The sequence below is a fragment of the Geotrypetes seraphini genome, chromosome 18 (assembly GCF_902459505.1).
Source record: "Geotrypetes seraphini chromosome 18, aGeoSer1.1, whole genome shotgun sequence".
Taxonomy (NCBI): Eukaryota; Metazoa; Chordata; class Amphibia; order Gymnophiona; family Dermophiidae; genus Geotrypetes; species Geotrypetes seraphini.
Genome location: NC_047101.1, coordinates 14,228,984 through 14,250,912, shown reverse-complemented (window position 1 = coordinate 14,250,912; position 21,929 = coordinate 14,228,984). Strand labels below are relative to the sequence as shown.

General features: G+C 43.1%; 1 protein-coding gene across 3 annotated transcripts in view; it reads left to right on the top strand.

Moving 5' to 3' along the window:
* Positions 1 to 21,929, top strand: part of RASGEF1C (RasGEF domain family member 1C) — a 67,313-nt gene that overhangs the window by 8,349 nt on the left and 37,035 nt on the right. For 2 of the 3 annotated variants that reach the window (XM_033927595.1, XM_033927593.1), the window contains exons 2-4: positions 7,021 to 7,141; positions 19,683 to 19,862; positions 21,459 to 21,581. In XM_033927595.1, coding sequence (XP_033783486.1) covers positions 19,689 to 19,862; positions 21,459 to 21,581 — 297 coding nt within the window. In that variant the 5' untranslated portion in view covers positions 7,021 to 7,141; positions 19,683 to 19,688. Of the gene's footprint in view, positions 1 to 6,251; positions 6,295 to 7,020; positions 7,142 to 19,682; positions 19,863 to 21,458; positions 21,582 to 21,929 lie in introns of those variants that run through there. The other variant, XM_033927594.1, reaches the window with a different exon arrangement.

The window sequence follows — 21,929 nt, the reverse complement described above, 5'->3', positions numbered from 1 at the left end:
GGGCACTCTAGTTATTGGAACGCAGTGTATTGATTGATTTTAATGAAGGTATAACTAAAAGATTTTGAAGAGCGCATTAAGCCAAAAACTGGTGTCCAAAGCAATGCTAATGATCACGCCATGCATCTCCTGTGACTATGTGAAGTAGACAAGCCATTTCCTTCCATAATAATGTGACTTTAAGTCTTGAGGCATGATAAGAGGTACATTGCCAATCTATATTCTATTTAAGCCAAAGAAAAGTGCTCGGCTTTCTGTGGCTTATTTCTCTTTCAGAAATGGGATGCGTCTGCCAGCTATCAGTGGCCTTAAATGTGGTTAGAGAAAACCACATGCAGTCTTGTTGCCAAAAAAAGAACGGCCAACAAAAACCACAAAATGTATACCAATAAAGATGAAAGTCCAAACACAAAAAATTGGTCTAAAACAATGATAAGATCTCCTTAAACCCAGCCAGCAACGGAGAGAAGCAAGTTTGTGCTCTGTTGGTTTCAAGTTCTTTATTTATATTTAAGTGTATTTGATAATCGTTGGAGGTACACTTGCTTCTCTCCGTTGCTGGCTGGGTTTAACCCTTTCAGGACCATAAGGATCGTAGGCCAATTTTTGTGGTTTTGACGACATTTTTATGGTAAAAAGGGCTTGCAGATGCCAAAAAAATTGATTTTTTTTGTGAAATATCATTATTTTTATTTAAAAAATCACACTTCTGGCTTATGGACAGTGTGGCAAGTGAATCTTCTCGTCAATCTGGCAACGACGCTAATGAATGAATGTCGGAACCAGTTTGTTTACATAAAGGCAGTATCCTATGGAATCCGTACATATCAAATTTAGAACTGTAGACTATCCCAATCAAAATTGATAGGATTTTAAAGTTATGGGACAAATATGTCCCTTGGTCCTGAAAGGGTTAAGGAGATCTTATCATTGTTTTAGACCAATTTTTTGTGTTTGGCCAAAAAAAGAATCCATCTCTTCCAATAGGGAAACACACTTTATGCCTTGCAACCTCCTGGCAACACTCAACCTGTGGCCAACAAGAGTTTGGGGTATAAAGCCAGCAGCCATAAAAAAATGTCACGTCCACCCTCCACCATCCCCCCCCCCCACCAGCTGAATAGCACAGACTGTAGGTCCACCAAGCCCAGTATCCCATTTCCAAAAGTGGCCAATCCAAGTACCTGGCAAGATCCCCCAAAGAGTAAAACAGATTTTATGCTTCTCATTCTAGAAATAGACTTGGGAAAATCCACTGCGTATCTTAATGGCTTATGATCTTTTCTTTTAGGAAATTATCCAGACCTTTTTTAAACCTTAAGTGAATTAAGTGGGCTCCTATATTATGAGGATCTTTAAAATCAGCTAACGCAAAAGAAACAGTGCCATTCTGAAATTAAGTTTGCGTGTGCAGAACTGAGGCGGGCAGAAAAGGCCATTAGGTTTGTGTGTCAGATTCCTTGATGACGGCCAAAGAAAATGGCATAGTCACTGCCTGAGTAAGGGGATTTTGGTCTCCAAAAATTGATTTAAAAAATGTATTAAAATGTAGTCCAATAAAAAGATTACCTTATTTCCATTTTCTGTTTTATAAATGTTTATCAATATAGCTACAATACTACTTTATTCTAAAGCAACAAGGCTTCGTTTGTATCTTAGGGCTCCTTTTACAAAGGTGCGTTAGGGCCTTGACGCGCTGAATAGCGTGAGCAAAAAAGCCACGCGCGCTAGCCGCTACCTCCTCTTGAGCAGGCGGTAGTTTTTCATGTAGCGTGCGCTAATCCGGTGGGTGCGCTAAAAACGCTAGCGCACCTTTGTAAAAGGAGCCCTTAGTTAGGATGGTCCTCTACAGCAGTGGCTCCCAACCCTGTCCTGGAGGACCACCAGGCCAATCGGGTTTTCAGGCTAGCCTTAATGAATATGCATGAGAGAGATTTGCATATAATGGAAGTGAGAGGTATTCAAATCTGCTCCATGCATATTCGTTAGGGCTATCCTGAAAACCCGATTGGCCTGGTGGTCCTCCAGGACAGGGTTGGGAACCACTGCTCTACAGTCTTGTCCTAATTTGAAGTTCTAGCAAACAGAGATCTTAGAGTATGCCTATCGCAATGTTCGTTTGTGATAGCTTGGAAACCCAACATACGATCTCCAGGATAGATTTGGATTTCTTGATTTCAAGGACAGAGCTTCCTAGCGAGATCCTAGCAAGGACTGTAGCAGAACGCGACTTGGGCGTGATCATTAGCGAAGACATGAAGACTGCCAGTCAGGTGGAGAAAGCTTCCTCCAGAGCTAAGCAAATCATGGGTTGTATCCGCAGAAGCTTCGTCAGTCGTAAGCCCCAGGTTATTATGCCTTTGTACAGATCCATGGTGAGACCCCATCTGGAATACTGTGTGCAGTTCTGGAGGCCGCATTATCAAAAGGATGTGCGGAGAGTTGAGTCGGTTCAGCGAATGGCCACCAGAATGGTTTCAGGACTCAAGGATCTCCCGTATGAGGAACGGCTGGATAAGTTGCAGCTATACTCACTCGAAGAACGCAGAGAGAGGGGAGACATGATCGAGACGTTCAAATACGTCACGGGCCATATCGAGGGGGAAGAAGATCTTTTTTTTTTTTCTTAAAGGACCCTTGGCGACAAGGGGGCATCCGTGGAAAATCAAGGGTGGGAAATTTCATGGCGATACCAGAAAATATTTCTTCACCGAAAGGGTGGTTGACCGTTGGAATAATCTTCCACCGCAGGTAATTGAGGCCAGCAGCGTGCCAGATTTTAAGAAAAGATGGGATTGGCATGTCGGATCTCTTCATGGAGGTAGATAGGGGGCGGGTCTTTGGTGTGGGCAGACTGGATGGGCCGTGGCCCTTTTCTGCCGTCATGGAGAAATTGAAAGGGGACAGGTTTAGAACAAATGCTAGGAAGTTCTTTTTTACCCAGAGGGTGGTGGACACATGGAACAAGCTTCCAGAGGAGGTGATAAGCCAGAACTCTGTACAGGGGTTCAAGAAAGGTTTGGATAGGTTCCTGGAGGATAAGGGGATAGAGGGGTACAGATAGAACTTGAGGTAGGTTATAGAAATGGTCAGTAACCACTTCACAGGTCGCGGACCTGATGGGCCGCCGCGGGAGCGGACCGCTGGGCAGGATGGACCTCTGGTCTGACCCAGTGGAGGCAACTTCTTATGTTCTTATGTTTCTATGCAGTAAAAAGTGGTTGTACTTTATACATATACTTTTTTTTTTTCTCCTGCTCCTAGTGTTTACTTACCGATATTCCAGGAAAAAAACAGACAAACCCCCAGGTACATTCTGGCTGCACTGAAGTCCTGTTGTAAATGACCCTTTGTCAGGCCTTTTGCAAGGCCTAGCGTGAAGGACAGAGCATGAACTAATAATTCAAGTCATGATGGAAAGTCAATACAGATCCGTGCTCATCACAGATCTCGCCGCCTAACAGAATTCCAGGGTTTCCCATTGGTTTTTAGAGCAAGAAATACAAAACCCTATCCAATTCCTGGTTTTCAAGTTTCCAGCTGATTGTCACTGCATATTCAACAATTCTAGTCGGGTAACAGCATGACATAATAACAATCAGTAAAACATACACTCAAATATTCAAAACAAAAACCAAATTTGATAAGATCATCAAAATAAAATCTTTTAAAAGCATGCCCACCAACTCTTTTGACTAAAAACACCCAAAAAACAAGTCATACCTCTTCCCCTCCCTTGCTTCTTACTTGACAAAGCAATGCTCAAACCAAAGCTGTTTTCAGACCTTTTCTATTTTATTTTATTTTATTTATTTATTCAATTTTCTATACCGTTCTCCCAAGGGAGCTCAGAACAGTTTACCTGAAATTCAGGTACTCAAGTACTTTTCCCTGTCTGTCTCGGCGGGTTCAAAATCTAGCTAATGTACCTGGAGCAAGGGGAGGATTAAGTCATTTGCCCAGGGTCACAAGGAGCAGCATGGGTTTGAACCCACAATCTTGGGGTGCTGAAGCTCTAGCTTTAACAGCTGCGCCACACACTCCCCAAAGGGCATTCCAACACAGATAGCATAGTTTTATGACTCGCCGAAAGCTTCACAACGCTCGACGAAGGCACTTCCACAACACATCCTGTCTGAAGAGCGTAGCGCACGTACAGGCTGTTTAAAACTGCAAAACGGAACGTAAAGCAGATGGAGAATTGTCCTGTAACAGTCTGAAAATTATGCATAAGACCTTAAATTCGATCTGTGCGCCGATCGGCAACCAACGTGGATCTCGAAGAGTTGGTGTGATGTGATCGGATTTCGAGGCATGAGCCGTGCGGCAGCATTCTGCGCTAGTTGCGTTAGCCCGCTACACACGCTTAGGTAACCCTAAGTAAAGTGAATTACAGTAATCTAAACGACGGAGTTATCAACATCACAATAACCATTCTAAAATTGTCACTCGACAAAAAATCTCTCAATCTACACAACAGTTGTAATTTAAAAAACACACCAGATATGACAGGGGACTCAAAGTTCCTCCTTGAGGGCCGCAATCCAGTCGGGTTTTCAGGATTTCCCCAATGAATATGCATGAGATCTATGTGCACGCACTGCTTTCAAAGCATATTCATTGGGGAAATTCTGAAAACCAGACTGGATTCCGGCCCTCGAGGAGGGACTTTGAGACCCCTGAGATATGACATGATATGTATGTATGTAGTAGAGCCCGACTGGCCTGGTGGTTCTTCAGGACAGGGTTATTATCTCGCTGGCCCACAGTAGAAACCTCTTTCGCAGCTTTGTAAATGGAGCCCTATATTATCCGTTACCCTTTGCTTTATTGCCAGCAATAATTGGTTATTTTATGTTTTACTTGAATTTCATGTATGTGTCTTTGTCTTTGTAATCTGCTTAGGTTATTAAATAGGATATAAGTTTCTCAATAAAAATGTAGAACAGGTCGTATAGGAAATCCAGCCTACGATGGATTAACAAAATCCTGCATTCCTTTAGTAATTAAACATACCGAACAACTCAAGAATAAGAACATAAGCATTGCCCCCGCGGTGGCCCCCCAGGTCCATGACTTGTAAGTGCTCCTTACCTAAGATGTTTATACCCTATTTATTTAATATCCTGTAAGTAACCCTCTACCTGTACCCTGCTATCCCCTTCTCTTTCAGGAAGTCATCCAGTCCCTTTTTGAACCCCAATATCGTACTCTGTCCTATCACCTCTCCTGGAAGTGCATTCCAGGTGTCTACTACCCTCTGAGTGAAGAAGAACTTCCTAGCATTCATTTTGAATCTGTCTCCTCAATTTTTCTGGATGACCTCTTGTTTTTGTTGTCCCCGCTAGTCTGAAGAATCTGTCCCTCTCCACCTTTTCTATGCCTTTCATGATTTTATAAGTCTCTATCGTGTCCCCTCTAAGTCTCCGCTTTTCCAGGGTAAAGAGCCCCAGCTTGTCCAACCTTTTGGCATATGAAAGGTTCTCCATGCCCTTTATCATCCTTGCATTCTAATTCTATGTTTGGCACTCAAAAATTGCACGCACACACATTGGGCATGTACCCAATATGCGCATACAATTTAATTGAACAATCGGTCAATTAGCGCCAATAATTGGTTGCTAAGAATTAATGGTGCTAATTTGCACTAATTTGGATTTGCACACACATCTTTGTAGTTGATAGTCTGCAAAGATGCATGCGTAAATTTTACATGTGGATCTAAAAATTGGCATGACCATGGTGGGGAGAGGCCGGGGGTGTTCTTACAAATTGCAAGTAGTGTTATAGAATAAGGCAGATTAATTTCCTAATTTAGGCACGAGGATGTATATACCAGGTTTCAGTTGGTGTAAATCTGGGTTGTCCAACGTTGAGAGCCGCAATCCAGTTGGGTTTTTGGGATTTCTCCTATGAATCTGCGTGCGATTTATTTGCATGCGCTGCTTCCATTGTATGCAAATAGATCTCTTGCATATTCATTTGGAAAATCCCCAAAACCCAGCCTGGCAAGGGCCGAGGTTGGACACCCCTGGTGTAAATCCTCACGCCTAAAATTGGGCATGGATCCCAAGCACGAAGCACCCAACTTTGAGCGCAGTGTATAGAATAGTGCTTAGTGGTCTTCTATGCACCATATTATAGAATTTTGTCCTTAACATGTACCCTTACAGAAGAAGAGACTGGAAAGGTGCATGACTAGAATGCTCTTCTGGAGACTGTTATAGGGGAAAACATCCTCCAGGGATTCAAGGCATAATTAGACAAATTCCTGCTGAACCAGAACGTACGCAGGTAAGGCTAGTCTCAGTTAGGGCACTGGTCTTTGACCTAAGGGCCGCTGCAGGAGCGGATTGCTGGACACGGTTCATAGACAAAACCGCGGAAGACAAAGGCGCACGCCGACAACTGAGCGCAAGACGGAGGCGCGCGCCGAAGAAAATGACAGTTTTTAGGGGCTCCGATGGGGGGTTTTGTTGGGGAGCCCCCCCCCACTTTACTTAATACAGATCGCGGCGGCATTGTGGGTGGTTTGGGGGGTTGTAACCCCCCTCATTATACTGTAAACTTTACTTTTTCCCTGTTTTTAGGGAAAAAGTGAAGTTTTCAGTAAAACATGGGGAGTTACAACTCCCCAAACCCCCCACAACGCCCCCACAACGCGGCGCGATCTGTGTAAAGTAAAGTGGGGGGGTTTCCCCCCCACACACCCCCGTTGGAGCCCCTAAAAACAGTTATTTTCTTCGGCGTGCGCCTCCGCGCTGCGCTCAGTTGTTGGCGCACGCCTTTGTCTTCCGCGGTTTTGACCTGACACCACTGGACACGATGGACCACTGGTCTGACCCAGCAGCGGCAATTCTTATGTTCTTATTTAACAAATTGTTAAATGTACATAAATGTGCTGTTGGCACAGGAAGGGCAGAAGGCCACGTCTGCCTACTGGATAATATGCAGTAGGGTAACTGGCATTTTCTTTATGGTACGACTTCAGTTCTGTTTTTTCCACCTTTTATTTTGCAGATCTGCCGAGAAACCTTGGATCTGAGGAGCGTGCAAAGAATAGAACAGTTGTCATAGTGATTTCACTGACGAAGTTGCCAAAAATAAAGATGAGGATGTTATTTTGTATGTTGTTGTCAAGGTGAATGTTGAAAAGCTTTTCTCTAATGGTTGGCAGATAACTGTAGTTTCTAAGGGGTGTAATTCTCCCACAGTACTATTGAACTTTTGAATTAAAGCTTTGGTTGGTAGTATATTGGCAAATAATTGTGATGTTCCCTTAAGCACCACAAAACTATTATTATGAGATATTGGATGGGAAATAAGTACCGGCAAATGGATTCTATTGCATTAGTACTAAGAACAAGGCTGAGAGATTGGACAAAAGCCTGGAGACATAGAACCATGATGGCAGATTATGGCCAAATGGCCCATCTGCAACATCTACTATCTCCTTCTCTCCCTATTGGCTAAGACTCCTTACACCTGCATTGTGATGTCATAGAAATGAATAGAAACATTATAACATGATGGCAGATAAAGGCCAAATGGCCCATCCAGTCTGCCCATCTGTACAATTCTGGAGGCCGCACCTTCAAAAGGATATAAAAAGATGGAGTCGGTCCAGAGGAGGGCTACTAAAATGGTGTGTAGCCTTCATCATAAGGCGTATGGGGACAAACTTAAAGATCTCAATCTGTATACTTTGGAGGAAAGTCGGGAGAGGGGAGATATGACAGAGATGTTTAAATACCTACGTGGCATAAATGTGCATGAGGCAAATTTCTTTCACTTGAAAGGCAGCTCTGGAATGAGAGGGCATAGGATGAAGTTAAGAGGTGATAGGCTCAGGAGTAATCTAAAGAAATACTTTTTTTTACAGAAAGGGTGGTAGATGTGTGGAATTGTCTCCCAGTAGGGTTGGTGGAGACAAAGACTGTGTCTGAATTCAAGAAAGGGTGGGACAGGCACATGGGATCTCTTAGGGAGAGGAAGAGATAGAGGATTCTGCAGATGGGCAGACTGGGTGGGCCATTTGGCCTTTATTTGCCATCATGTTTCTATAGCTATAAATCTCTATGACCTCACAGTGCAAGGGTTAAGAACCTTAGCCTATAATGATAGTTTTATGACCTCATAATGCAGGAATAAAGAGCCTTATAGGAAGAGGAGGAGCTAGTCAATGTTGTGGATGAGCAGACTGGATGGGCCATTTGGCCTTTATCTGCCATCATGTTTCTCTGTTTTCTATTTGCCACTCTTGCTTCCTTTGCAACTATGAATTAAAAATGAGGACAAAACAGTGGAGTTTGAGGCTTTTGTGTTTTTAATCATGGCTAACACGTTGCTAGTACAGCTGTTTTTTAAATGCTCCCTGTTGTTGGCCTTAATTTGCCAGGAAATGATCACACACCTGCCTTACGGCTTAATTCCAATCCAGTTTTCCCCCAGCAGTTACTTTTAAGGATCATATTTTCAGCTGAAGTCTGTTCGCTGTGTCTGCTTGTTAGTAAAGAGCTTTCTTCCTGATGATGTTACTGAAGAATACCGCACAAACAAATGGACATCCCTCAGGGGAGCGGTTGCCTGAATGGGATTTTGATTGGAGTCTAATTTAAAGTGGCTATAAATTTTGCAGCTCTTGACGCGCTTTCCATTATACACCCCTCCCCTTAAGCCCCACCTCTACTCTTCCTTCTCCTTTCTAATCTTCCCCCTAATTCCTATATAGTCCTCTCTCAGCCTGTACTCAAATAACTTGTATTTAAACTCCTTATATTTAAATTACTGCTCTTAATTTGCTGTATACTCCCTGTATTTAAATTACTACACAGTCTTGTATGTCCAAACATTTAAATCTACTGTATAATCTTGTATGTCCAATTACACTCCATTGTGAATGTTTACTTGTAGACCGTTCTGAGCTACTGGGAGGACGGGATAAAAATCTAAATAAATAAATACAGAAGCTATGTCGTGACCTAGCAAAGTTTTGAGAAGGCACTTTAAAAAAAAAAAAGACATAATCCGAAAAGCTGGGTTTAGGCACAGTACAAGGAGGAATTCAAAAAGGGTTTCCCACGTGTAAAGTCTGGTTTACTTGTGGAAGAAGTCTCTTATAAAAATGTGCGCGTCTGTTGGGTGCTATCGATTCGTGTTAGAGTCCTAGCGACTTGATGAAAATCATCAAGATTTTTGTGGCAGAATACAGAAGTAGATTGCCGGACCTTTCTTTTGCGCGGTATAAATCCGATGTCGTATCAAACGCGATGCTCCGCCTCCAACACTGCCCATCTGCTTCTGCCCAGATGGGTGGTACAGCGTTAGCCTGACATCTCTGCTGTTCCCTCTAAGCTGAGTCCTCCAAGGTATTGCTGCCAGTAGGGGGTGGTGCTTCAATATTGTGTTTTCAATCACTAGGGACATGCAGTTTCCCTAGAGTCCTGCAAAACTTGCCTGTTCCTCACTATTGAAAGTGTGATAGCGAAACAGCACCTCCCGCTGGCAAGACTGTAGGTGGAGTACTCCCGCTCAGTGCCAAAAAGGGGCACGGAAACAAGAGGGTCATGGGTGAATATGGAGTGTGCCTCAAAGTTACACATAGATACTGGGTCATCTGCACCTAACTTTCATCCTCTTTTATAGTCAATTACTGTGGCGACCTGTGGTAATTGCGAAAGGGGAGTTGAAATGGGGGGGAGGGGCAGAGCGGAGGGTGTGTGTGTGTGGGGGGGTGCCTCCACCCCTTGCTATGCCACTAATTATGAGAATGTTTGTTCACAAAGAAACACCAAGTCTTTATTTTGTGTTTTTCTTTCATATCCCTTCTCTTAAGTTGATTTCTGGTTTAGCTGGATGACTTGGTATCTTACACAATACAATAAAGATCTTTGGATTATAAAGAGCACTTTTCACCGAAACAGTACCCTGATTTCACCCCAAAAGAGAAGTTAACCAAACCCCCCTCCAAAAAAAAACCAAAAAACCCCAACTGAAAGTAACTCTCCGGAATCAGAGGAGAGGACATGATTTCCTGTGAATGAAATTTGTCAGATGGTTGAATTCCTCCCCAGCTATGCTGATAGGCTGACTTTGCTCCTAATGGAAATCTGATTGGATGGGAGGGAGGCAGTCGGCCTGTAGGACAGGCACCTCAGGGGAGGGGAACAGCTGCTTTCAGCTGAACACTGACAGGGGCATTAATTGATTCCAAGGCAGAAAAACAGCTGGTGTATGTATTTTGCAGTATCTTGTTGATTTATTTAATGAGATTCTAATTATAGGCAGAGTTTAGCATTGCAATCCTAGAACATATTCTTTCAGCCTCTTTAATTCAGCCCATTTTGCTTCTAGAGAAGAAAATGAACAACATAATTGTAATTATTTTTGCCTAGTTTGTGTTCAAATTTGAGCTCCATAGTGGAAAAAAATGGTTTATTTGCTCAAAATGGCATAAAGCCAGAGGGTAGAACAAGGCCTGAATCTAATACCCCAGAGATTCTCCGACTGTTGTTCTAGGCCGTGAAACTTTGACCTGCTTGCAGACTTTGAAGATAAAGGTAATTATTTTTTTGTATTGCTAAGTGAGAAACTTATGGCTCTGCTTACCAGGAACTACAGCTGTAATGCTGTAGAAGTAACACTCGCAGCCTAAAAGAGAACAGCAAAATAAATAAATAAATAAAAAATTTAGCTATGCAATTAAGTCCATCTAAAATGGCTGCCCAATTCCGGTGACCAAGATCGACTGGCAGGCCAGGTTTTCAGGATATTCACAATGAACATGCATGAGAGAGGATATCCTGAAAACCTGGCCTGCCAGTAGATCTCGAGGACCAGAACTGGGCAGTCCATTCTAAATACTACTACTACTACTACTACTAATATTAATGATTCCTATAGCGCTACCAGACGCCCGCAGCGCCGCACAGTCACAAAGAAGAAGAAAACAGTCCCTGCTCGAAAGAGCTTACAATCTAAACAGCCAAGACAGACAAACAGGATGTGATGGATACAGTTAAGGGGAACGGTTAATCAGCTGGCTGGGTTGGAGGGCAGAGGATTGAAGGCTATATCAAAAAGGTGGGTTTTCAGTCTGCTCTTAAACAAGGGAAGGGGCTTGACAGACAAACTCGGGTAATTTATTCAGGCATTGGGGGCAGCTAGATGAAAGGAGCGACGTCTGGAATTGGCAGTGGAGGAGAAGGGTAAAGCTAAGAGCGGCTTATCTGAGGAACAGAGTTCTCTGGAGGTGTATAAGGAGAGAGAAGCGAGGAGAGATATTGAGGGGCAGCAGAAGGTCAGCAATAAGATCTTGAACTGTATGCGATGGCAGATAGGGAGCCAGTGAAGTGACTTAAGGAGAGGGGGGTGACATGAGCGTAGCGAGGTTGGTAGATGATGAGTCGTGTAGCAGAGTTTTTGCACAGATTGCAAGGGGGAGAGGCGACACTGCGGGATACCAGTTAGAAGTAGATTGCAGTAATCGTGAGGTTACGAGAGCGTGGACAAAGGTCCAGGTAGTGTGCTCAGAAAGGAAGGGGTGAATTTTGGTGATATTAAAGAAAGAGTTTTTTGATTTCTGGAACTGTCCAGAAATTCAAGAATCGCTGATTACTGTTGCTATAGAAAGTTTAGGAAAAAAAATTCAGTATAGTGAGATCGTTCAGTGTAGACTTTCTAAAAAAAAATTTTTATTTAACCATGGAAAATTTTTCATGTACTTATGACATTAAGATGGTGTCGCTCCGTTCTCCCCTGACAGCAATTTCTTTTTTGACTGGCCCTGACTTGTTGAGTTGGATGTAGTTTTTACAACTTCACAGTTTTGTAAATTGAATGTTTTATGGCCTGATGAAAGGAAACCAACATCTGCCTTCAGCTTTATAATTGCATCCACATTGGATTCATAATGTGTTTCTCGGCAGCTTCTACACTTGCTGAAAATCTGCTTAGGCCACAGATACAATAAAAGATGATATTCTTCTGCTTCTTGTTTTTAAATTCTTGGACCAATTCCTTTCTTCCATCTCCCCTCAAAGGCAGAGAAAGGAACTAGCAATTTAAATCTTAGTGCTCTCCATTTGCTATTAAGGAGTCCTTTTACTAAGCTGTGGTAAGTGCCAACGGGTGCGTACCGCAGTTAAAATCTATTATCGTAGAGTACGCTCAGGTGTCCCATGATAGTACTGGCATCTGTGCACACTTCCCACATGGAGAGTAAAGGGGCTGATTCTTCAAACAGACATCCCAGTTGTAGGCTGCGGTAGGCGTTCTGCCACCATCTCGCAGCCAATCGGGACACATGGTTAAAAAAAAAAAAAATGCAGGAAGGGAAGTACACCTATATTGTAGGCATATGTCGTGCACATACGGAGATGTGTAGGGACCCTTACAGACACTGGACTCACGCTAAAGCCTACGCCTTGAGGATTTCAGTGTGTTCCACAAGTTTTTTGAAGGGATTCTTTTTTTTTTTTTTTTTAAATCTTTATTTAAATTTTTTCAAATAAACAATTGTGCTTAACAGGCAATATACGATATTAATACATCCAATCTTTCTTTTAGTAATTATAATAATTCAAAAAATATATATATATATATAATACAGAAATAATTCCATTTTCATTATTGGATCAATATATTAACAAAAAGGAAGAAAAACCTAAACTTTTTTAACATAGTCCTCAATAAAAGAGGAAGGAGACAAAGAGAAAGAAATTCTTCCAGGAAAGATCACATATTAAGTATTAAAAGGAAATTGAAGGGATTCTTATGATCTTAAGTCTGTGGCATTTACAGCAGAGCATTCCTCCCTTCTAAAACTATGACCATAACATAAGTTTCAAGTTTTTTTTAAATTAAGGTTTGTTGTACACGCAATGTCGAATACTTCAATGTGTAGAACATTTTAAAAATAGGGGACAAAATAGAACAGTTTTATACAATTAAATACAAAATATATACGGGACAGAAGGTGAGGGGGATGAACTACAATCTTTAAAGAAAGAGAAGAAACATTTAGAGAGAAACACATATGGTGGGTAACACACACAAAAAAGATATAAAAGCAAAAATAAGCATAGAAAAGAAGGAAAATAAGTTTGACCTATGTGTAGGTCTAATTAGGATCTAAGAGATTTAATGATTGGTAAGTTATACTATCTAGATCAGTGTTCTTCCATGGACCAGTGCTGGTCCACAGAAATCTCCTGCCAGTCCACAGGGCCAGCACATGCATCAGGCCCAAAACGGTGTTCTTCAACCGCCGGTCCAAAATGCGATCGATGCGGCATTATCTTTGAGCCAGCTCCCTCTTCCTCACTGATTCAGTGCACAAAGCCACGGGCAGTGGCTCCTACGGGCATCCTGCGCCTGAACCCGAAGCCTTCTCTCTGACGTTGCAACATCAGAGGGAAGGCTTCCAGATGAGGCACGGGACATGCAAGGTGCAATTAGTACCTTTAGTATGGGGGCGGGGTCTGGGGTGGAGATTGGGTAGAGATGGGCGGGGTCTGGCCCACAACTTAGCCCAGTGTTCTTCAACCGCTGGTCCACGGACCGATGCCGGTCCACAGAATAATTCTTTTATTTCTGCCGGTCCATAGGTGTAAAAAGGTTAAAAAACACTGATCTAGATCTCAAATGCATCCTTATACAAGAAACTTTTTAAAGAACGTTTCAATTTTTCTAAGGATTCATTGCGTAAGTAAATTGGTAAATTGTTCCAGAGCTGGGGTGCCATAACCGAGAAAATAGTTGATCTCCTGGTCCCTATTACTTTTAAAGAAGGGATAGTCAATAAATGCTGTTTTGTTGATCTAAGTGCCCAGAATGGCGAATACGGTATCGAGAGACGATCCTAGACTATTGGAGCATTAGATTGTTGAATTTTAAAAGTTAACAGTATAATTTTAAAAAGTTATTCTATGTGTAATTGGTAACCAGTGCGCTGCTTGTAGAAGTGGTGTAAAGTGATCATATTTTTTTTGAATTAGTAATAATTTTTATTGCTGTATTTTGTATTATCTGTAATCTTCTTATTTCTTTTTGGATTATACCATGGTATAAAGTGTTGCAATAGTCAAGCCGGGAAATAATTAATGAGTGAATGAGAATGTTAAGAGCTTCTGATTTTAAAACTTTTGATAAGGATCTAATGAGACCAGTGGGCCATCAAGCCCGGTATCCTTAACGTGACCGTACATCCCGTTTTTTAGGTAGCCTGTCCTGTTGTCCCCAAGCACAGCTTTGGGATGCCGAAATGTCCCGTTTTCATAAAGAAAGCAACCCACCCTACCGTGTTTCCCTGAAAATAAGCCCTAGTCACCGGCAGCAGCGCTTCCCCCCCCCCCCCTCTGCTGACCCTTCCATCTCTCCCCCCCCTGCCAACCCAGAGACTGAAATACCTTGTAATAAACTGCAATGTTGGCAGCAATCTAGACAGGAATGCTGCCTTCTCTCGCCGAGGCGTTCCGTGTGCTGCGCTGCTGATGACATCATCAGTGATGTGGCAGAGGAATGCCCAGGTGGGAGAATCGAAGCAGCCTGTCTAGATTTCTGCCAACGTTGCTGTTTGTTACAAGGTATTTCAGTCTCGCGGGTAGAGATGGGCGGGGGGGGGGGGATGTCCCGTTTTGAGGAACAAAAACATAAATGGTCACGTTAAGTATCATGTTTCCACAGTTGCCAATCCAGGGCACAAGTACCTGGCAGAAACCTAAAGAGTGGCAACATTCCAGAGCTGGTATTGTGATGTCATAATGCCTCATTCCACCAATGCCTAAGAGCCAATTTCATCATGATGTCGTAATGGCTCAATTGTCATATACTTGTCTCGCATAAGAACATAAGATTCCAGAATCCTAAAAAGTAGCAGCATTCCATTCTACCGATCCCAGGTCAAGCAGTGTCTTTCCCCATGTCTGTCTCTATAACACACTATAGACCTTTCCTCCAGGATCTTGTCCAAACCTGTTTTAAACCCAGTTACACTAACCACTGTTACCACATCCTCTAGCAATAAGTGTCAAGAGCTTAACTATGTGTCATACCCTCAAATTGGGACACATGATTTAGATATAGGATCGGAATGCAAACTTTTACCGAGCTCCCTTTCCATAGTATTCATATTACTTTCAAACCGGTTTTAGATAGGATATCAGAATGCAAGCCCTTATCAGGCTCCAATCATATAGGCCTGGCAGCATTGTGTTTAGGGAGTTTTGTTCTAATGCATTCAAATGTTATTCCTGACGCACACAAAAGTTGCCATTTTACACTGAAATGCACAGTGACTCGTCAAATGCACGCATGACAAAATGCGCCCTGACAATTGTGCGCACTGAATGGGAGGTGACCCGTCAAATGCGCTCTGACGATTGGAGAACGTGGAGATGATGCGGTATACAAACCTAAGGATTAGATTAGATTAGATTACAAAGTAACCCTCTCTTTTGAGGGGGGGACCCTTCCCCCCCCCCCCCCCACTACACTTAAAAGATTCACTTCATATCTAGTTTTAGGGTAAGGTTTAGATGATGATTTTGGGAGCCCTTTACATAACTGGATTTCTGGAAGGCTCTTCAATGTATGTATACCTTTCGCATTTCACGGGGGTGCAATTGACGGGGCGGCATTGTCCGTGCGCGCATTTGTCGGGACGCAATCGTCATGCACGGACAGATTTGTCGGTGTGCCAAAAAACACAGTTACTTACCGTAACAGGTGTTATCCAGGGACAGGGATGACGTCACCCATATGTGAGAATACCTGGGATAATGTATAAATAGAGATCATATATCCTGCACTACAGTGAGCTGTTCTGCATAAATTATAACATTTATGTAGTGAAACTTGCAGATTTTTGCGTTTTCCAACTATGTCAGTGCTTTCCTAATAAATTCTCTTTCCCCGAGCCTTTAATTTTCCTCCTTACACCGTGATTGAGCCCCTTCTAGGGATTACTGCCATGGAAACGAAAAGCAGTGTGGCATTGGAGGTAGCGACTGGGATTTGACAATTTTTCTCTGTTTAATACCGTGTCTGATCTGTTTATTCACAGCAGCAGATCTGCAAGAATGTCATTGACAAGTACATCTGCACATTTTAAATTAAATGCTAGCACCATTCTTTTTATAGCTTCGTGAATAAATTCAGTTGTTATATATCAAAGGTAGCGATGTGAAATCGCAGTGCCCTGGTTTTTCGATATCTATATTGTACCATAGATAATATATATGATGTGGCTGATAAAAAGATTATTGTTTCTATAATCGGACTAAGCTGGTTTGAAATATGGAGCTGGAACGTTTCAGATTGGAACTTTGAATGGATAACACTCTATCTTTTTTTTTTTAAATCCTTCACATGATACATGACCTCAACGTGTATTATTTTTGTCCATAGAGTAGGTCTTAATCTTCAAATATTCATTAATCTATAAACTAGCATATGCTCATTTCAGTTATCCGTGATTTGGATGGCAATTTAAGAGGTATTTCCACAAGTAGCGATGTCTGACCTGCAGAAGTGGATTTTTATAATATGCACAGAAACTTATGGACAGCTAACCTATAGGCATAAAAATTTATGTGGACTGAGTGGAAGCGTTCCTTTGGTAAGAAAAGTTCAACATTTTATGCACCGTTTTAAAAGATATGCATATAAATTAGCCCAGTAAAACAGTGTGTGACAAAGAGAAGCTGTAAATTTTATGCACATGCATTCCCTGGGGTAATTTTCAAAAGCAGACAGACGTGTGTAATTTGTCTATTGAAGTTTGCAGTAAATTTTGAGAGACTGCGATCATACTCCACATACCTCGTCTTAGGAGCGGGGTTCATTCGTATCATGTTGACCCATTTGGAGACATTGCCCCCCACCCCGGGGAGGAAATCTCATTTTGCATCCATACTACTATAAAATCATCTCCTTAGCCAGTCCAGTCCTTGAGACACAATCAGCCAGTCAGGTTTTCAGGATATCCACAGTGAATATGCGGTTCATAGACAATGGCGCGAAAGACAAAGGCGCGCCCGGACAATTTGAGCGCAGCGCGGAGGCGCGCGCTGCTCTAAATTACTTTTTTTAGGGCTCCGACGAGGGGGGAACCCCGCCACTTTACTTAATAGACTTTGCGCCGGCGTTATGGGGGGGGTTTGGGGGGTTGTAACCCTCCACATTTTACTGTAAACTTAACTTTTTCCCTAAAAACAGGGAAAAAGTGAAGTTTTCAGTAAAATGTGGGGGGTTACAACCCCCCACACAACGCCCCCACAACGCGGCGCGATGTCTAAGTAAAGTGGGGGGGGTTCCCCCCACGCCTCCCTGTTGGAGCCCTAAAAAAAGTAATTTAGAGCGGTGCGCGTCTCCGCGCTGCGCTCAATTGTCTGGGCGCGCCTTTGTCCCGGCGCGCTTTTGACCTGACACCGAATATGCATGTGATAAATCTCCCCTCCCCCCCAAATTCTGTCTGGCACCTTTTGTTGTGTGTGCAAATCAATGCACACAATCAATTTGCACGCACAATTTTTTTAAGTTCAATATATTTATTGAGCTTATAAAGTACAGTACAATAAAAAGTACACAATCGGTTCTTAGATAGGAACAAAATCAACAAGCAAACAATCTCGTACATCTGAAGCAGGTATCATCCTACTGCATATATAAAAACAACTGAAATGTGAAAAACATTGGTATGACATGACTGATATGTGTTTATAAAATCTCACAATAAGATGTCAAAGGAGCCCATCGTCTGTCATAGAAACATAGAAAGATGACGGCAGATAAGGGCCATAGCCCATCAAGTCTGCCCACACTATTTACCCACCCTCTTAAATCTACTGACCCCCTAAAGAATAATTGTAATTATACTGTCACTCTACTGACCCGCTCATTCAGTCCTAGTGACCCTATCCCTTGGCATGACCTCGTAGGGATCCCACATAGGTATCCCATTTGTTCTTGAAGTCTGAGATGCTGCGTGCCTCGACCACCTGCACTGGAAGCTCGTTCCAATGCTCAATCACTCTCTCCGTGAAGAAGTATTTCCTGGTGTCTCCACGGAACTTCCCTCCCCTGAGCTTGAGCGGATGTCCTCTTGTGGTCGAGGGTCCCCTGAGAAGAAAGATATCATCTTCCACCTCTACCCGTCCCGTGATGTACTTAAATGTCTCAATCATGTCTCCCCTCTCCCTACGCTATGTGTAAGGAGCCATGCTTTATGGCAAAACATCGATCATATCTCATGATAAGACATAAATTATGCCACCATAAATTGTAGGAAAGGTTATCAGCATTTTTTCCAGTTATTCAAAATGAATTTAAGCGCTATGAGTAAAAGGCATCTCCGTAACTTAGCAGACGAGTCATCAAGCGGAGAAATCATACCATATTTGCCATACATAACAATGGCTAGTGTAAGGGTTTCAGTAATATCAAACAATTCCAAAATGGTTTTCCATATTCGGTCCCAGAAGGATCGAATGGGAATACAATGAAATATCATATGATCCAACGTGCAGACATCTGACTCTCAAGACCAGCAACGGTTAGTACCGTTGTCAGGAAGCTTGGAAAGTTTATAGGGAGTCCAAAAGGCACGGTGGAGGAGAAAGAACATCGTTTGTGTGATGGCAGAAGAGTGTAGCGTATTAAGCGAGTCAATCTTGCACGCACAACTTAATTTTTTAACAAGTCTAATTGGCACTGATAGTGTCCAATTAACATCTATTAATCCACTGCCCCAGATTGTGAGCCCGCCATGACAAATAGGGAAAATGCTCGAGTACCTGATTTGTAACCCGTTCTGAGCTCCTTTTGGGAGGATGGGCAAAAAAAAAAAAAAAATGGAAGAAATAAATACATGCATAAATATTTGATGTTAATTGGCATTAATTAGAAGTTGCACGCACAACTTGGTAGGCGTGCTCTACAAAATGCTGCAAGGATACCTCGCGTGTGCATAAATCATACAGTGAAGGTACAAGTGAAAAGTAAGCGATAAATCATTTAATATTCACTCGAGTGGAATCGCACGGAAAACACTCCGAGCCAACTCCCCCAAATAACCTTGAGTTTGAACTTAGCTTGAAGGACAAAGGGAGCTTCCTCTTTAGAAGTAACAATAGGCACGATAGAAAGGGAATCCGGAAAGTCACCACCGTTGAAGATCCCCTCTGGCCGGGTTCAACCAAGCCCGGTTTCGGTAGCTCAGCGTCCCTTCATCAGGAACCCTATGATAATGGCGAAAAATAATCACACATTACATCCAACAAGCCGGCTGGGAGGAAGACGGATTTATCGCTTTCTTTTCACTTTTACCTTCACTGTATGATTTATGCACACGTGAGGTATCCGATGACTGTTTGCTGCCCCAACCTAGTTGTTTTCTGTGCTGGAGGTCGTTCCTCTGTTTGCGGACCTCCCCCCCCACTGAGGATACCCCACTTCACAAAAATCTTTAGTATTTTTATTTAATGAATCATTGAGTATTTTTTCTCCTCTCTGGGAACCTATTGACTGTTACTGCTTTTTGTGTAGCATCTTTCAAGTTCTTTTGGCAGGTTTTTAGCAAGTTCTGTATCTTTGTCTTTTTTTTATAGCATCGGCCTCTTTGTTCTTTGTCTCTGTGTTCTATAATCCAGCTTTTTAATCTCACTGATGCCCTTGTCTTGCAGGAAGGCATGCCACAAACATCGAGTTCCAGCAATATGTTTACCCCCTGTGGCTTCAGTCCTCACGTACATTCATCAAAAGAGGACCAAGGTGGATTGACTTTCCAGGACGGAAACCTCATCTCGGCGTCTCTAGATGCTTTAATCCAACACCTCATACCGACCGTTGACTACTATCCAGAAGTGAGCATTTCATTCTGTTCAACTCTGGCGAAGGGTGGCAGCATTTTTAAAATAAATGGGGTAAATAGTCAGCTGGAAGCAGTCAGCGTTTTTTGGCCAAGAGCGGCGTTACGCCTGCATGTTCAGTGCTGGGCTGTGTCCAGGCACCAGCATTAAATATCTGGATCTGTATGGCTAGCTAGCTCTTACCTGGTTAAGTATGATATTCAGCACCTAGGACTCCTTTTACAAAGACGCAATCGAGGTTTCGACTGCGGGCTGACGAGGTAAATGCCCCGACGCTCATAGGAATTCTGTGAGCATCGGAGCATTTACCTCGGCAGCCACAGTAGAAACCTCTATTGCGTCTTTGTAAAAGCTAGCGTGAATCCAAACTAGATAAAGATAAGACTGAGATTTTATGTGGTCCGATTTATCCAGTTAACTGAGGTGGTACCTAGGGATTCTATATTTGCATAGTAAGGGGGAGCAGACCACCCTTGGTGCCATCTTGATGGGGGCAGTGGCACCTCTTCGCCCCCCCCCGATGCCTGCTCATGCCCTCTTTTCCCTGCTCCCCGTACCTCTTTAAATCTGCGCCAGCACGAGCAACTACTCCGGCCTGCTACTTGCGCTACCTATGACCCGGAAATCGTTTCCGGGTCACAGGGTCAGGAAGTGATGTCAAAGGGAAAGCTAATGCAGGTGGAAGTAGCAGACCGGAGAAGTTGTTCATGCTGGCGAAAATTTAAAGAGATTATGAGTGTGACGTGGGGGGCATGGAAGGATGGGGGGTGGAAAGGAGCTTGCATGGGAGCACCACTGCCCCGGGCACCTCCTACCCAAACTATGCATATGGCACCCAGATTTGGGTGTGCTTCTGAGATACACGCAGAACTGAATTGCTAACAAGCTATTGGCCATTGATGATTGGAAGTTAACAACCAATTATTGACGTTAATTGGCATCAAATAGGATTTATATGTTGATCTGTTCAATGGGTGTCTAAATCTCATAGTAGGCAACCTAAAAGGAGGGGGGTGTCCATGGGCGGGGCATGGATGGTCCAGAGCTTTCCATAAAGTTGTGGGTAATGTTTTATAGAATAATGGGTCGGAGCACCCAACGTGGGAGCCAGGATTTACGCCAGGTTTCAGGAGGCATTAGTCTGGCGTGAATATCGGCGCTAAGGGCTCTTTTACAAAGTGCACGCACTCTTTACAGAATAGCGCTCGGCACCAATCTTTCCCAGAATCCATTTGTAAGCGCCACTGAATATCGGCGGATTGCCCTGCCCACAACATGTAAACTGGCCAGGAGCCCAGTTACCAGGCCGATTAGAAACAAGTTGGCATGCAAAATTCCGTTAGGCATCGCTGGATGTCCTTGAGCAGGGCAGCTAGTGGTGTCCAACCTAGGTGCCATTTATAGAATGTCCTCCTTTGCGCTTAGCGCGCAGCGTCCCAACACGTAACTTAAGGTGACCTGCAGAGAATTGCCCCCCCCTCCATAATTCTTTACGTAGAATTATTCCAAGGAAAAGGACATAATTTTGAGATACTTCCTGATAAATATTGTCCGCTGAACTCACGGTAGAGCTTTTCCGTTCTTTTCCAGAAAGCGTACGTCTTTACGTTCCTGCTAAGTTCAAGACTCTTCATTCAGCCCCATGAACTGGTGTCTCAGGTTTGTCACAGGTGCATTGAGCAGTTACAACCGGATGACTCGGCGATTGATGAGGTAGTTTGGTTTTCAGCACTGAATTTAAAAACGAATGTAGCAGCAAACTTGAGCTGCTGGAAAAAGTGTGTGTGTGGGGGGGGGGGGGGGGGGGGGAAGGCAGGGTAGAACTGTCCCTTCTCTCTGGGTCCAATATCAACGACTGGGTGAATTAGTAAACTGAGAGTTGTTCCAAGGAAATATAGTAAACAACAGCAAAAAGGAACAATCATAAAAGTTATTAATGCCTTTCTAGAGCAGCGCTCAGAATCCAAGAATGGAATTTGAAAGCTCAGCGTGGGGATTTGACCCCTACAGAGACTTTCACTGAATCTATCATTGCACCGTCTGATTTGAAAGGTTATTAAA